Raw genomic sequence first — 16272 nt, 5'->3', positions numbered from 1 at the left:
CATTTAGACCCAGTAAAGCACCACACAAGATTCTGTAAAACTTTAATTTATTCCCCTCCCAAGTATCCAGAATAGAAGACCCTCTCAAGTTGGAGAAAAATGTGACAAAGAAATAGATTACCAGGAGAGCTGTTCACATGAAGAAGAACGGAAAGCACATACTACCAAGATTACACAGAAAACAACCCCAAAATCCTATTGAATGGGATAGTGCAAGTTAACAGCATGTCTCTGGCAGGGATACCTTCATTTGGATTATAAAAGTTTTACAGAATTGTTACATCAAGTGTCTGGATGGGTCTCTGGCATTTTACTAGAGCATTAAGAACGTACTGTTGGAAAGATGCTGTACAGAAGGACCCACCAAATCAATTTATTTACAAGCCTGGGGAAGAAAAAAATTATTTTTCAGTTTATTCAAAATAAAAATACACGTAGAATTATGAAAATATAGGTTTACTATTTCCACCACACGGAAGTCAATGCTGCTGTCTGAAAGGCTTGCAAGATTAGTTCAAGTTTTTAAAGTTCATCTTTTTCCCTCAATAAGGTGTACCTATGTTCACTGGGTGCCAGTTTCTGGAAGGAGCTCTCTGGCGGGCTGCTGGCTACATCCTGAATTGGCTGAAAAACAGAGCAGTAACAGTGCATGTTAGATTCATTGTGATGATCAGTCCCCTCCACTACACAGACAATTATGGGTGTGTACAACCAGCCAGCTTTCATTGGAAAACCATGGAGCTTTCATTGGAAATGCAAAGGCCCAAGCAGGTGAATAAACATCGTGACACAAATTAAGTACCATCAGTTAAGGACATTCCTTCTGTAAGCAGAGCTGAAAGGTCAACCTGTAAGTTTCTACACAAGTGATTTAATAGTATTTTGAATGCACCCTACTGTACACTTGAGTGTCCACCACTTGCTTTGAAGGTGGTGTGGTTTGTGTGTTCATTTTTGAGACAGCAGGGCAAAAGTGCAATTGCTGCCAGAATGCTTTAAAATTAATTTCCTATAAAAACTAAAAGTAACACATGCAACTCAAGGGACACAAGTGACACGGGACAGCAGCCTCCAGTTTAATTTATGTCCAGTACTTTCATTGCACAGGCTTGCACATCTTCCATGTGCTGGCAGGATACTGTACACCGATGAGAAAGGAAACAAATGAAGGACTCTGGATTTTGGTGTGCATTTTTTAAGGAAGAAAGGAGACAAGCTAGTCTGCAGCTCCACGCAGTGAGCCTGGGCCTAGATATGCAGCAGAACTCAGAAAATTAGCAAGTTTCCTTCCACCCTGGCTAAGCTTCCAACACACTGCAGTTGCTTCCAAGTATGTCCAGCCCTAAGCTGATTGCCTCAGTCTCCAGCTCCACTCAACCACATCTGCCTTTCCTCCCACTGACCTGAATTCAAGATGCTCATTGAATTCTTGAGAAATACGGGGAGTTACTAGCTAAAGGAACTAACAGGGGAAAAATTCAGCCTTTGTGTTTAAACAGTCGTCATAACATTCAGAAGCAGTCAGTCATCCCCACCCTGCCCAAGGCAACCCCTCCTGCCTCCTGTTGCACAGCACAGCCAACTTGCTTCTTCCCAATGGCTGCAGCCATGGGTATCCTCTGCTCGCAGCGCCTTACACTGCTTTACCTGGCACTGATACCACCACTGCTCACAAGCTCCTGTGCAGTTTCTCTAAAGAAAACCTGATGCCAGTTTGAGTTTACTTGAACAATCTGTGCATGGGGTAGAGTGTTGGCACAGGAAAGAATTCAGTGTATTCCAGCATCAGAGACAACCCTGATTTTAACATCCAGTTCTGCTGCGAGGCCAGTCGCTCACAACCTGGCTGGAGAGTACTGGGAATAGTTCCCAGCTCAGCCATCTGCAGGCTTTTGCAGCTGCTGGTCCAACCTCCGCTCCTGCATTATATGTTACTGCCCTGCCCCTCCTCCAGGGCTTTTCTGCTTTTCATTCTGTTAACTTTGAGCAGAACAACAGGAGGCTGTGCTCAACATCCTTAGCATGGAGCCTACTTTACTCCACCCTACAGATAACCAGGACAAGGGGCCTTAACAATCTCTGACCTATGGGTTCTGGAATAGTCCAAGGTGCTCTAATATGAGGGAAGGGTCCTCTGAGACCAACACAGCTCCTTAAGCCCTAGAAAATAAACCATTTAAGTCAAAAACAGTATTCAAAAGCAAATATGTCTTTAGACAGGGCCTGAAGTATTGAGAAGGTTGCCTGACAGACGTGTACTCACACTCTTTCTCATGTGAGCACAAGGGTATATCATGAAGATAAAGGGCCGAGACACAGACAGATGGGGCTGAGCAGAGGGACTCAGGGCTGGTAACCACATTCTTTCTTTGCTGCCTCATGCTAGGCTGAACTAAAGCAATGAGGTGTCTGGAGAAGGATCTATTAGATCCTTTTTCTTCCTGAAAAGATCCCAAGAATGACTGCCATGTACGTAATAGTGAGTGTAATAGTCTTTGAGCAGAACCAACAGGAATCTGAACTGACAAATGCAGTGTGTGAGCACTATTAATGCTGCTTTTTAACTACATTAATAAAAGTAATAAGCCCTACTGCCGCTTATCAGTCTTTCACTGACACTCTAATAATCTGCCTCCTGCTTGAACTGTGACCACAAGTAAATAATTAAAACAGTCAATGATGTTTCCCTTTAGAAGCATTCCCTCAGTGTGTTGTATGAGCAACAATCATCTATTTTACTTCTACAGCTATATATAAAATCAGTTTTCCCCACTGAAACAAGAGCAGCTTTATGAGCTCAGAGCAGCCATCTAGCCCAAGACCTTTCAGTGGAGATAACAGCTACTCTTACATTCTTCCATTATGTAAGGCAAATTGGAACCTGTTTCCCCCTAATGTTCTCCCTCCCTTTAACCAAAAGCAGCTTTGGTTAAACAGCAAAATAGAAAACAACTTCTGCTCTTTTAGGCAACTGGAGTTAAAAGCATATACGCATTAAGAAGTACACCTATAAAAAGGAGGGGAAAAAAGTATTTATTAAATGGCCAAATTAAATGTATTTTCTGTAACCTTACCTGTCCAGGTGCTACATCAGTTGGATCAGGGCCATGATGAAACTCTCTATGCAGTTTTCCAGAATGCAAGTCTAGTACAAATTGCTTCAGTTTACCTGGAATTCTGAAACAAATGAACCAAACACCCACATGTTTATAAGAAGTTAAGTCCAAACACAGAAGACAAAGTGCACTGCTTAGAGTAGCCAACTTCTGTCCATCTGGCACACTATGCCTACTTTTAAGTGATTAGTACAGGACAGAAAGCAAGTGGTTGGTTAAGGCATCCTACCAGCTTCTTTTTCTTTCCCGTCTCTTGAGAACACAGCAAGTATTTCATCTTTTCAATAACTCCCACAGAGCTGTGCTAGCCAATAACTTCATTGTATACTCGCTTCAGCTCTCCACTAACCATCATGTAAGAGGGAACAGCAGGCTCCAAATGCACAGTTTACAGATACAAATGACAGTTGGGTAGCAATATTGACAAAACATCTTTGAAAGGTTCTCTACTGCCTGAGTAACTGCACGTACACTAGAGATAAGCACTAAGAGGATATCAATTTAAATCTAATCTGAGATCATCTACTGTCACCCACAGCAAGTATGCTAAACTGCAGCATCCAGAATTATTTGGGAGATGTCAAATAGAATAAGAAGCTTAAAGCAAGTTGATCTAATAAGCATTAAAGATGAGATAAAAAACTAACGTGAGCATCATCATATAAACAATCAAAAGATAATTGATGAATAAAGTCAGGAATTGTAAGGAATCCTTCAATACACTAATGATTATATTTAGGAAAGCAGAACAAAGCGAGAGGCTGCTACCAGCAACACTCCAGATCACCATTAAATTCTATGGATAAGAATTAGTGTAACCCTCTGACACAACGTATCCGAGCAGCAGTGCTGGTAACTGTAACTAACCAGTAGTGCAGTGATATTTGGAGGGACCTCCTCCCCTCCCAAACAGGATTGGGAATTAGCGCTGATGTAGAGAAGGATGCTCATTCCAGCCCAGCTGCTCAAACAGCAGAACTGCTGCTCCTTGGGCCCCTGAAATGTTTCAGGCTCTCAAAGGTCAACCGCATCGCTGGAGGCACTCCCCTTCAACTTCTTCTCTCTTAATGCAGCAAGGGCACCTTGTAGCTCAGCCAGTTCTCTCTGAAAAGCTACAACTGACCCACTGAACAGTCCATGTCACCACCTCCCAACAACCAGCTGAACAGGACCAAGTGGCCAAAGCAGGAGGAGAAGATCCTGGGAGATGGTCTGAATTGCCTCTGAAAAAGCTGTTCTTCAACATGCAACTCCCAAAAGAGGACAGCAATGCTACAAGCCAAAGAGAGATCTTCTGGTGGGCCAGTGCTGAAAGTGTGGGTATCCAATCACTATTGGTTGGTGGCAGGAAGGGGAAATCTGGGGCCAGTTTGGAAAGGAAAAGAAAGAAAAGTACCTTAACAGGTACATATTTTGACACCAGAAACAGGATGCATAAAACAGGCAAGGTGAAAGTCTAAACTAAGCATGATTTATTTTAGGACTGTTTTAAAAGTGACAATCCAGAGTGCTTTCAAAATGCAAATATCCCACAATTTCTCTCTCTCTCTCTTTTTTTTTTTTTTTTTTTTTAAGAACTGATGTTCAGGAACAAAAAGGAACAAAAGGAGAAAAATGGTCACAATCAGGATTTCAACATGCATAGCTTTAGATGTCTGAAAAGCACTGTTACAGATCCATAAAACTCATGGACCACACTTCCAGACAAAGCCTGTGGAGAATTACAGGGAGAAGCTGGGACCAAACCTTCCTTCTGAGCATAAACATTTCAGGTAGAAAAATGCCTGCTGGAACGTTCACCTTGTGTGCTAAGTATCAGCTTTGAATCTTTGGCTTCAACCAAAGTGATCTATAATAAAAATACACTGAGCTTTTAAAAGCAAGAATGGGCAAAAGCTGAAGTCTCAAAGCTTAGATTCCTACCCAACACTTACCTGCATATATACACTGCTTGCTATCTCGTTTGAGACAGAACATGGAGTTTAATGCGCAACTTGAAGACAAAGACAGAACACCTGAAGATCTCCTATAGATCCCTGAAGATAGAATGTACCCACTTTCACTCCTCAGCTGAGCCCAGGAAACTAAACATCTGCTTCCTATGGCTGCTTTCAAGGCAGCGCATTATGAAGGGATGGGCTGATGTAGAGAGGAATTACCAAAGTGGTATTTCATTAAAGCACCCTGATACTTCTCTCTCACACTTCATTGAAATAATATGCCATTGATTGGCTGTTTCCCATGCTGCACTTGGAAAGCTTCAGAAACTCAGTCAACAAAGATTTCTTTGCCAGTGCTCCAGGCTACACTAATGCAGGAAATCTGGAATCTCAAAGCAGGAAAAACCAAACCAACAGGCAGGGAATTCTCACATGGTAGATTTTACAATAATCACTGCAGAACAACAGTTAGATGTTATGTGCATTAAAACTTTTCAAGTTAATTGCTACATAAAGAGCACCACTGCAGATACCATGTCAGGCTCTAAATACCTAACTACTAAGGAAAATAGCAAACCTTTGAAAGAGTAGCAGCATCCAGCACGAGATCCTCTTTTAGCACAATGCAATGAACTCTATTTAAATTAATACTTTACCATTCATAGAATCATAGAATGATCTGGGTTGAAAAGGACCCCCATGCTATGCGCAGGGTCTCCAGACCAGGCTGCCCAGAGCCACATCCAGCCTGGCCTTGAATGCCTCCAGGGATGGGGCATCCACAACCTGCTTGGGCAACCAGTTCCAGTGTGTCACCACCCTCTGTGTGAAAACTTCCTCCTAATATCTAACCTAAACCTCTCGTGTTTCAGTTTAAAGCCATTCCCCTGTGTCCTATCACTATCCACCCTCGTCAACAGTCATACCCTTCAAGTACTGAAAGGCCACAATGAAGTCTCCCTGGAGTCTTACCTTTTCCAAGCTAGACAAGCCCAGTTCCCTCAACCTTTCCTCACAGGAGAGGTGCTCCAGCCCTCTGATCATCTTAGTGGCCCTCCTCTGGACCCATTTCATGAGCTTCATGTCCTTCTTGCACTGGGGATTCATATCACTTTAAGGCTCTCATACTGAATTATGTACAGGCAGTGTTACCTATTCGATATTTACTCATCTCCCTGTTGTGATCCTGTTTAAAATATAAGCATGATTTCCTTTGTTCTCAAGACGAATTCAAAGCTAAAAATACTTACGACAGGTCATTGAAGTCTGGAAAGACATACATGTGCCTGAAACTATCAATGGCAATAACCGGACAGTCTGTGGGAGTCTTCTGAATGTGGAGGAGCGGGTGCCTGAATTTGTCACAGTCAGCATGGAGGAAGTTTATTGTACCTTAAAATTGTGAGCAGATAAAAATCCACATTAAGATTTTTTTTTTATTACCCTGAAACTCTATATAATTCCACAAATAGTTAAAAGGCAGAGACATTAGATAGGTACAACATGCAAAACTTGAAAACAGATTCAAATAACGAGGCACACTAAAATAACAAATTACCTGAAAGTGGTTTTGGCCACAATACAAACTGAAGTTTGTTTAAAGTCCTCTCAAACTGTTTGAAATCATTTAGATAAGAAGGCTTTCTTAAATAGTTACCTAATAACACATTGTGTTTCTATTTTAATCCTTCTAGAGGAGTCAATCTTCACTGTCAAGAAGTAAAAAAAAAACAACAAAAAAACCCCACAAACCTAGGACTCAGACATTTGCTTTCACTCTATATTGAGCTCATCTGGAAAAAAAAAAAACAACAACAAAAATCTGTTCCAGCAGTAACAAGTTGGTACAAACCTTTTTCACTTATTAATTGTCGTGCAACCTCCTGTTGGAATTTCTCTAAGCTCTCCAAATCATCCTTCATGTGGAAAAGTATGAGGAAAGGAAGGCCTTCTTCTGTCAGTTCCTGCACAGAAAACAAAAGATATGTTACATTTCTTCCATTTCCTAAAGACACTTGAGTGATTCCAGCAATTTTCAAAGCCGGTGAGATTCCTGCTTCAGAAACAGCTGAAACAACATAACTAAGGACATTAACTGCTGACCTTTCATTGAAGACACCCAGCTGACACGGGTGAAACCATGTTTCCTTACCCTTATCACATGCAGCAGTTTAAGGATAAAGGCATTTCATTATCAACATTTCAGGAAAGGATACGTGTGCAATGGAACAATTGCTCAAAAGAATTACTCAGTCCAATTCTCAAAACACATCTTCAGAGAAACAGCAATAAGGCCTGAATAGCACAATATGGGATGAGTGCTAAATGAAAGTTCAGTATGTATACTGGACCACGTCCTGTGTTGGTTCACATCCTAAGTTGGTGATTTTGCCTAAGACCACATCTTTAAGCATTCCCAAGGAAAAAAAAAAAAAAAAAGCAGAAACTAATGACATGGCTGTAAGTGTGTCCTGACTGGTCAACTGTAATGTATCATTAGTAAATTCACAGCTAACACATTACTAAAGGTTACAAACAAATGAATGCCTCTGTTAATCAGGCAGGCTTTAGTTCCCTGAAGGAATGCATTCTTGCCTCATAAGTACCTTCTAAAGATCTCTCTCCACGGACAGATGAGTGCACGAACTACTTAAATATTTTGTTCAGGATTTTTATTTCAAACCAACACAAAGCATGAACTACACATATTTGCTTGCTTAAAAAATGACTTTCTTAGTGGATCGCCCATTCAACTTAGTAGAGACCAAATGAAGAAATAATTGTTTATCAAAGAAAATGCCAAAGGCCTCACCTATCTTTGATTAGTGCAGCTGATATACAAGTGCATGCTGCCATTTCTTTTATTCTGTTCTGTATTCAAATGAAGTCCATGCTTTTTGAGAAAGATGACTGACACTTGTTCATTCTGTCACCAAGGCTAATAGTTTCTTTAGATACTTTCTATGTGCAGCAATGTGAAATAAATGCTTTCCCCAACAGTATGCAGCCAGGTGCATCTAGAGACACAGAATAGACGTTACTGTCTTTCCAAGCAAGCCTGCACATTAAGCCAAGGCTTGGTCTTTTAAGAGCAGATTCCAACAATCCTCATTAGTTCAGTGCTTTTGGCAAAGCCAAAACTTTCCAACCAATCTCTGAAACAACCACTAATCACATACACTCATTCTCATCTTTGAAATGAAAGCCCTGGTAGGAATGTTTGCATGTATCTTAAAGTGTTCTACTATCAAAAACACAGCTGAATAGTGACATCTCTGAGGGGCATGTTAGTGGGCATGGTGGTGATGGGCTGACAGTTGGCCAAAATAATCTTAGTGGTCTTTTCCAACTTTACTAGCTCTTTGATTTCATGTTTTTACTATACTATACTATATTTTTATAATGTGTATTGTGCAATATACATTAAGAGCCCACATAAATAATAAACAATTCGTATTTGTATAGCATTTACATTTGTTTGAGTAACAGCAGCCCTGAATTTTTTAAACAAATGTTGCTAGGCAAAAATGTCAAGTTGGAATTGAAAATATTTACCTAAGAAAACAGCAATTGAAGGTTGGGGGAACAAGCAGAAAAGCCAGAACACAATGTGATACAGACAGCGATGAACTTTGGCTTCTAAGCCTCAAAAATCCGATCTTACCATGGGAAAAGTACACTACAAATCTTATCAAGCAGTTGTAAACATGTTGGCATGTGGCATCTTTCACATGCTGCTTGAATTACAAAGGAAGAATGAATATTTCTTTAGCAGAACTTTCCAACAGAAGTTAGCAATATTGACTAAACAGTTGGACTTCAAATATTCTGTGCATCCCACCCTATTCCTCCATCATGCAAATCAAGTGTTCTGCATGCCCAGGGCATCAGTGCTATACACACTGACCATTCATGATAAAGCAATTAAGAAATGATGTGAACTGAGAACAAAATATTCTTCCATCACATGACTGATTCTTTGGTTTCTAATCCAATGAGGGCCACACGCTGCAATTTGTTACAAAGCTCACCAGAGTTTTTAGCAGATGCTGTGGCTACAAACAAATGCTCCCTTTGAGGTGCTGTAAGCTTGCTACTTGTTTGTTTTCCATCTCTTTATTTTACAAAAGAATAATCATAGAGAATTAGTAACAAAGTGAAAAAGAAGAGTAAATCAAGAAAGAAAAAAGAAAGGATTAAAAGGATAATGAGAAGAAGTTTGAAAGCATCCATGCAAATCCCATCTTACAGCTAGAAACAGAAAACCAAGGAAAAGGACACGTGAACCTAACAAGGTGAAGAAGGTATCAGTGCTTAAACACACTGCCAAAAGCCATCACACAGTTTTTGTTAAAATTCACAGAAGTATCCAGCTCCATTGATGGTTAAATGGTAGTTAAGGTACTTGCTTATTACACAATACTTTGGACATGGTTTATATATAAAAAATTTCCGACTACTAACTTTGACATTAAGTTTTAAATGCTGACTGGCTATATTTAAAAGTTCAAAACTGTTTTACTCTAACTGAACGCAGAAAGCTTGAACAAAATGATTCCAAGTGGCCCCTTCCAACCTCAACCATGCTGTGACTCTGTGTGAGTATACTAACGTGGATATTTTCTACCTTGACTAGAAACATTTTTCCAGATCAAAATCAATGCTTTTTGCTTATCTCTGAATTTTAAAACAAGTCAGTCTCTCCCTGTAACATCTGCGTTTTGGATGAATAATACAATCTACCCAAGGTGTTACAAACTCACCCATAAACATACATTCTTACACATGTACACACTTAAAGTCCGCGTCCACCCTCTGCAAATCTCCAGGCTCTTTGTATACAACCTATATGCACTATTACAGCTTTCTTACTTCAGTAGTGTAAAAAAAATACCACAAATTTTCCTCCTGTGAACTTCAAGTCTAACTGAAAAGCTCTAGAACAATGAAAAGGCAATACATAACAACTATTTTTGGTAAAAAGCAAAGCATGCAGATGTTGTAATACATGAATTAAAGACCTCAGGAGCCATTCTGGTTCTCAGAAAGAAATCTCAAAAATAGAAAGGTAGCAAAAATTCTTACCTCCCCATTTTCAAATGTAATTTCTCGAACAAGGGGTACACATTTATCTTGTGTCCATGCGTAAATCAAATCAAAATTGGTTAGGGAGCCCAAATACACCATATCTGGAGCATTCTCCTGTTGAAAAGAAAAATACCAGTTGAGAAATAGTAAAAGCGACACTGCTACTGACCTGAAAGAAAGGTGACAATGCCTACACAAATAGTGAAATCCAATCTTACATAAATATTCAAATGCTGTGCATGCAACACTTCCATAAGCTACATAACAAAAACTATAAGTAAATAAATATGATCATTTTGCAATCCACTTTCTAAGATAAGAGGAACCGACTTCAGGTGGAGAAATAGTCTCTCAGTATCTAAAAGAACCTCAGCCATTAGGATGGATACCCAATGCAGATATTAAGCTCCTCCATGCTGACAGATATAAAGTCTCACCATAAAGAAAAACCAAAAACCTGCAGGTCTTGCAACTGGTCTTTTATATTTGCATTTCCAAAGATTGGAATAAATAATAGCTTTTCTTTGTTTACTAGAGTTGTAACCCAGAATTCAGTGCTTCCATTTTAAAATGTGATTGCAATTTCAGTTTTCCAAGCTGAGGGCATGAATAAGCATATATTGATTCAGACATGCCATATAAACAGGACAACAGTAAAACATCTTTGCAGGAAACTGTTTCAACCTCTCTTTCCCCTTAGGTTGTGTTTTCCTTTTCTAAAGTGCTTCCCAGCATCAAATTTGAGAAAGGAGCATATGTTCAGATACTATGTTTCTAAAAAGCAAGTCTTGCAGATTTTCTTCCATAATGATTTTATTCTCAACTATGACAGTTTGTTAACATGTTTTACTGCTTTTCCTTTAGATTAAGTGAACAGCTTTTACCTCCCCAGTGTGCTAAGCTATGTAAGACAGGCAAGTGATAGTCAGAAAATAGCCAGTAATTGTCATTTGTATTGAGAAATAAGGTGCACCAGATGTTGAGCTTCCTAGATTTTTTTTTATTTTTATTTTTTTAAAAGATTTCTACAGGACTCAAAGTATCTACACACATGGTAAGCTGCCTGCTTTTCTAAGGAAAAAGAACACTGGACACTGAAATTAAAAACATAGGTTTTGTTTTTAATTAGCAACAAATTGTTAGCAGCAAATGAGGCTGAGATCTTTTTCATGTTCTCTGAAGCACCAGTTCCTACAACCCTCAATAATTCTCACTCTCTTCAGTGATGAAACGAAACTAAAATTTGAGATGCAGCAAAATACTGAATGGTCTGTGTGTACAGTCTCTATTAGCTCACATATAAAGATAACAAGCAGAATAAAATGCATAGTTACACTTACCCCTGGTGGCTTGTAGATTATATTGTCTCCGCTAAATCGCTCTGCTTTTGAAATAGCCCTACAACAAACCAACCAGTAAGCATGTCTTGGTACAGACAAACAAAATAACTAGGTTAGCAAAAATCATATTTCCATTTGCTATCTTCTCAAATTTGGAAGGAAAAAAAAAAATAAAATGCGTCCTCTTCAAAGAAACCATAAAGTGATTAAAGAAACCATAAAGTGATAAAGAAGCTTGGTCTGTCTGGATGAAAGGGCAGTAAGAGAAGCTGCAAGGCATATCCATGAGATAAGAAGTTTGGAGTGGAGGCATCAAAGTCAAAGAGATGAGTACTTGCAGCGTGCAGCTTCTGATCTCTGATGATTTGGTAACATGCACACCTGGAGAATATATGAAATTTCTCCTTGCTATTTAGCTTAGTATTTCATCTCAGTGAATTCCACATCCTGTCTCTGCCAGATTTTGTTACTCCTCGATCCCAGTCACAACAGATTCCCACAGAATGATCACTTCTTATTAAAAGAAATGGGGACTGGTATGCATCCATAAGAGAGAAAAAAATTAAGAAAAGAAAGCCCTAACTAAGCTCTTTTCAGTACCTTCATCCATTGCAATCTTCTCCTCCACCATACCTTGCTGTCCCACCATAAATCACACTGGCAAAAGAGAACCAACAGGCTGCATATGCCTCAGAGCAAAATGAACGATTTCTCTCTTTTGCTTCTTTCACAGCTAAAAAGAAAGCATGTCAGCCTCTGGGAACTTTAAATAAATGTTTCCAGTTTCTCCAGTTACAATATCTCTTGTATGGACTCAACAGAAGCACTGTAGAAGACTAGTTAAGAGGGAAGGGGATAGAGGGGGAAGAGAAGGTAAAATATCTCAATTTATCTCACTGTAAGAAGAAGTAAATATCTCAGGGTTCTGAATTAACTAAAGGGCAAAGTGAAAAGACATCACAAGGCTTATATTAAAGTACCTACGTTTCATTCATTTTCTTTGATCCAGTTATCCTTCTCACATCACACGTGAAAGATGCCTTGCTTAGTATATTGTACCTATCCATATTTTCACCAGCTTAGAGACTTGCATTTTAGAATAGATGTCAGAATTCCAGACATAACTACTCCAACAACACAGAATTAGGCTTTTTTGTAATCACCATCATCCCTGAGGTAAACCATTCACTTCCCAATCAATCCCTGAGTAATAAAAAAGCAAAGAGACCCAAGTCACCTGCCCAATCACTGCTTGACAAACACACAGTACTCTAGCAGGAAACAGAAGCCAATGTTGGGTAAGTCTGTTGTGGACCCCAAAAGACCCTCTTCTGTGTTCTTCCGTCTCAATAGCTGCACTTGTGACTGATTTGTTTCATACAAGGTGAAGTGAGGACATGATATGAAAATACCAAATGCCCACAGATATTCCTTTTAAAAACAATAAAAATGGAAACGTCACAGTTTGTGTTTCATGCCTCCTTGAAGCAATTACCTAGAAAGTGAACCTTCTGGAAACAAATTAGCCTCTCATCCTTGCTTGATAATGTTAGAACAGTTATTAAGATAAAAGTATTTTTTGGAAGCTTGTTTTGTGTTTCTGCATTTGCCTTTCTCTGCTGCAACACAGCAGCACAAAGCCACTCTCCTCACTTCTACAAAAATCTCAGATTCACCCCTACAAACTAACTGCAGTATCTTTTTGTCAGTATACTCCCTACCTCCAACTGCCTCCAACTCTTCTCTCATTCACCCTGCTATGGTCACCACAGATGGCAATAGAATTGTTAGGATCATTTGATTTAAGAGTAACTTTAAGTATCAAGATGCAAGTAGCATTAATCAGTTTAAAAACAAGCTACTGTAACTACCTGAAGCCAGAGTAACTTTAACATAGCAAGAAACAAGTTTGCCCTGACATAAGTTGGTTAATGTTTACTGCTGAACTCATTTTCAGTTTATTTTGGCTTACTAGACATTTGAACATGACAACTCACATTACCATTATATATGCCATACCGTAATACCTGACAACTCTGCCCATGCCTAATCCAAATCACCTGCCATGACCCACTGGGATGCTGAGGAAAAACAGCCCATCTGATCCAGGAGTGCTCCCAAGGAAACACTGCTGTTTATAAGCCCAGCAACAAACACTGTTAGAGAGCCAGGATCTCCCTTGGAAGTCCTCTGGTACATAATTCTTACGAAGCCTGAGAGCTGCAGCCACTCAGAGATAGAAACATTTAGTTTCCAGGACTATTGTCTGGAAAGCTTCATTCACTTGAAAATGCTAACAGCTCCAGGCTAGCAAGGGAACAGAAGTCTGGTGAAGAGAAAAATGATAAGCCTGCTGCAGGATCCTAAGTTACACGGGTAGGTTACAGTAACCAAAGTCCAACTGCCGCACTGTGTATGCTTACTGCTTGTTTCTGAAGAAAATAATAACAACTCCATAGCACCTACATTAGGAATAGCATCCAACAACCAAATGTCAACAATCTAGGGGTGAGAGACAATGAGACATTCTCATTATACCCCACTGAAACATAGCAAACTAAAGACTAGCAGACTCGAACAGCAGGGAGAGAGATTCTTCTAGGTATTGCTACCTAATGATTTCTTAAATGTATTTCTGAGAAGAATGAAAAGCCATCTGAGGAAGAAAAAATAATTCCAAATTATTTTAGTAAGTCAGTCTGGCGGCCCTGAGAACAAGAATAACTGCGCTCATCAGAAACCATATTTGAGATAACAGACAATTCTTTGAAATGAGATTAACAGACCAACCTCAGTTTCACAAGATTTGATTATTTTTCCATAGTCAAGGCTGTTTGTACAGTCATAGGATAAATAACTAGGAACTGGAATGGAAGAAAAGACCAAGACCTCCCCCTCCCCCGTTACAAATACTTGCATACTCTGCCCCCAAACTATTTTTTTTTTTTTTCAGAAAACACAGGAAGAGGTGTAAGTGCTTGAGAAGTTTTGTTTAGATAGATGAAACAAACCCTAACCCTTCTACCTTAATCCAGTGTCTTAACTGATCTTCATTCATTACATCCAAATCAAAAAAGCTTCAGGGCAACTGTATGTGGTATAAAAGCTAGTACAATCCATACAAATTCCTGTTCTTGAGCTGTGTAGACTGTAAACCACTGCTTTCACATTAATTCCCAATCACTTTAAATTGATTGTTCCTGGTACCTCAAATGCTGAAAAAGGAGTCTATACAAATTGTGTTTTATTATGCTACTTAAAAGGAAAATGACTCATTTCCAATTTATCCTGATCTCCCTAGTGAACATCTTTTAATATTTTTATGTGGAAAAAAAACAACAACAACAAAAAACCCCAAACCCAAACTTTCCCAACTCTTCCCTACTTGTTCCCCTCCAAGGAAGCAGAGTTTTCAGACACAGCTGTCAAGCAAGCCCTCTGATGTTGAAATGATTGACAAATAATGACAAAAAGAAAGAAAAAGAAAGAAAAGGAGGTAAACCAGTTAGATTTCACAATAGACTGGAAGAACAGTTTTCTTCCTTCTCTTCCTTCACTTTTCTCAGTGAATTTAACTGAGAACGCCTAATCTCTTTAGTTATGATACACTGAAAGTATTTAAGAAGTCCAATTAATTAAACTGTATACAATTCATTCACATAATTTCAGTAATGAAGTCATGCAATTGAAGTATTAAAAAAACCAAAACTTACCCAAAGGCAGACAGGAATACACAATCATCGTGTAAAATATTTGCTACTCTTTCAAATGTTCTGTAATTGTCAGAGTCCTTTTGCTCAAAGTACCCTATGATATTTCTTCTGCTGCGCTGTAAAGACAAAGATTACACTGTAAGTTATCTCAAATTATTAGAAACTGTCAATACTCCACAAGGATATTAAATATAGAGATGCTGTTTATTTATTCAACAGTTAACCAACAAGTATGCAAAACATTTCTTTCCAAATGATGCACATTAATACAAAGACTAAAAGATTTTAATATTCAGAAACATCATTATGAGTATTTTCATAATGAAATATTATCACTTTGTCACATACAAGATTATTTTCAAATGATTAAAATTAAAATAAGTAATTTGATAGTGGTGTTACCATAATAAGATTAATGCAGTTGAAAGGGGGATTATATTGGAATAATTTGTAAAACTGGAGTTAATATTATTAGTTCTAGTTCAAAAATATCATTCAACATTTTTGAATGGAAAAACTCCCAAGAAGTAAAAGTGTTCTTCGAGTACGCTATCCTTCACATGCTTGTACTTAGAAGGAAGGAAACTGAAGAACTTACATCAACAGTATTAATTTCTTCCAAATCCTGGACCTCCCGAATAGGATTGCTCTTCTGCTGCCTGATATAATCTGCTATTGCTGTCACAGACCTCTGGCCCCTGTATTCTCTCTTCATCATCATTCCATTCCGGAAGAGCTTCAGCGTTGGGTATTTGCTTATCCTGTATCTCTGAGCTATATCCGCTACAAAATCAATTCAGAAAAAAAATGTACCAATACAGAAGAACACTAAGCATGGTATGTTATACATCTATACATGCACATAGAAGTGGAACCTCTGAGCCAGCAGACATACACATCATTAGAGAATAAACTAGAAAAAACCATCACTATAAGAGAGAATGTTAGCAGCTAAGCCCAGTACTTAATGCTTTGCCTCACTGCAAAATATTACAAAATATTCCAATCTATCAATTTTGACTGAGAAAAGAATTCAGCAGTTTCTTAGATATCCTATCAGAGTTTTTAAGGCACT

At 38.8% G+C, this 16272-nt stretch overlaps 1 protein-coding gene across 1 annotated transcript in view; it reads right to left on the bottom strand.

The window, feature by feature from the left end:
• Positions 1-30: 30 nt before the first annotated feature.
• The window catches only part of ERP44 (endoplasmic reticulum protein 44), a 46989-nt gene continuing 30747 nt past the window's right edge, over positions 31-16272 (bottom strand). The window contains exons 5-12 of the mRNA XM_031589082.2: positions 15796-15980; positions 15198-15313; positions 11485-11542; positions 10142-10258; positions 6909-7020; positions 6307-6448; positions 3075-3177; positions 31-624 (exon numbers count right to left, since the gene is read on the bottom strand). Coding sequence (XP_031444942.1) covers positions 523-624; positions 3075-3177; positions 6307-6448; positions 6909-7020; positions 10142-10258; positions 11485-11542; positions 15198-15313; positions 15796-15980 — 935 coding nt within the window. The 3' untranslated portion in view covers positions 31-522. The remainder of the gene's footprint in view (positions 625-3074; positions 3178-6306; positions 6449-6908; positions 7021-10141; positions 10259-11484; positions 11543-15197; positions 15314-15795; positions 15981-16272) is intronic.

Source organism: Phasianus colchicus, chromosome 3 (genome assembly GCF_987193195.1).
Source record: "Phasianus colchicus chromosome 3, bPhaCol1.hap1.1, whole genome shotgun sequence".
Lineage (NCBI taxonomy): Eukaryota > Metazoa > Chordata > Aves > Galliformes > Phasianidae > Phasianus > Phasianus colchicus.
This window is presented reverse-complemented; position numbering and strand designations above follow the sequence as displayed.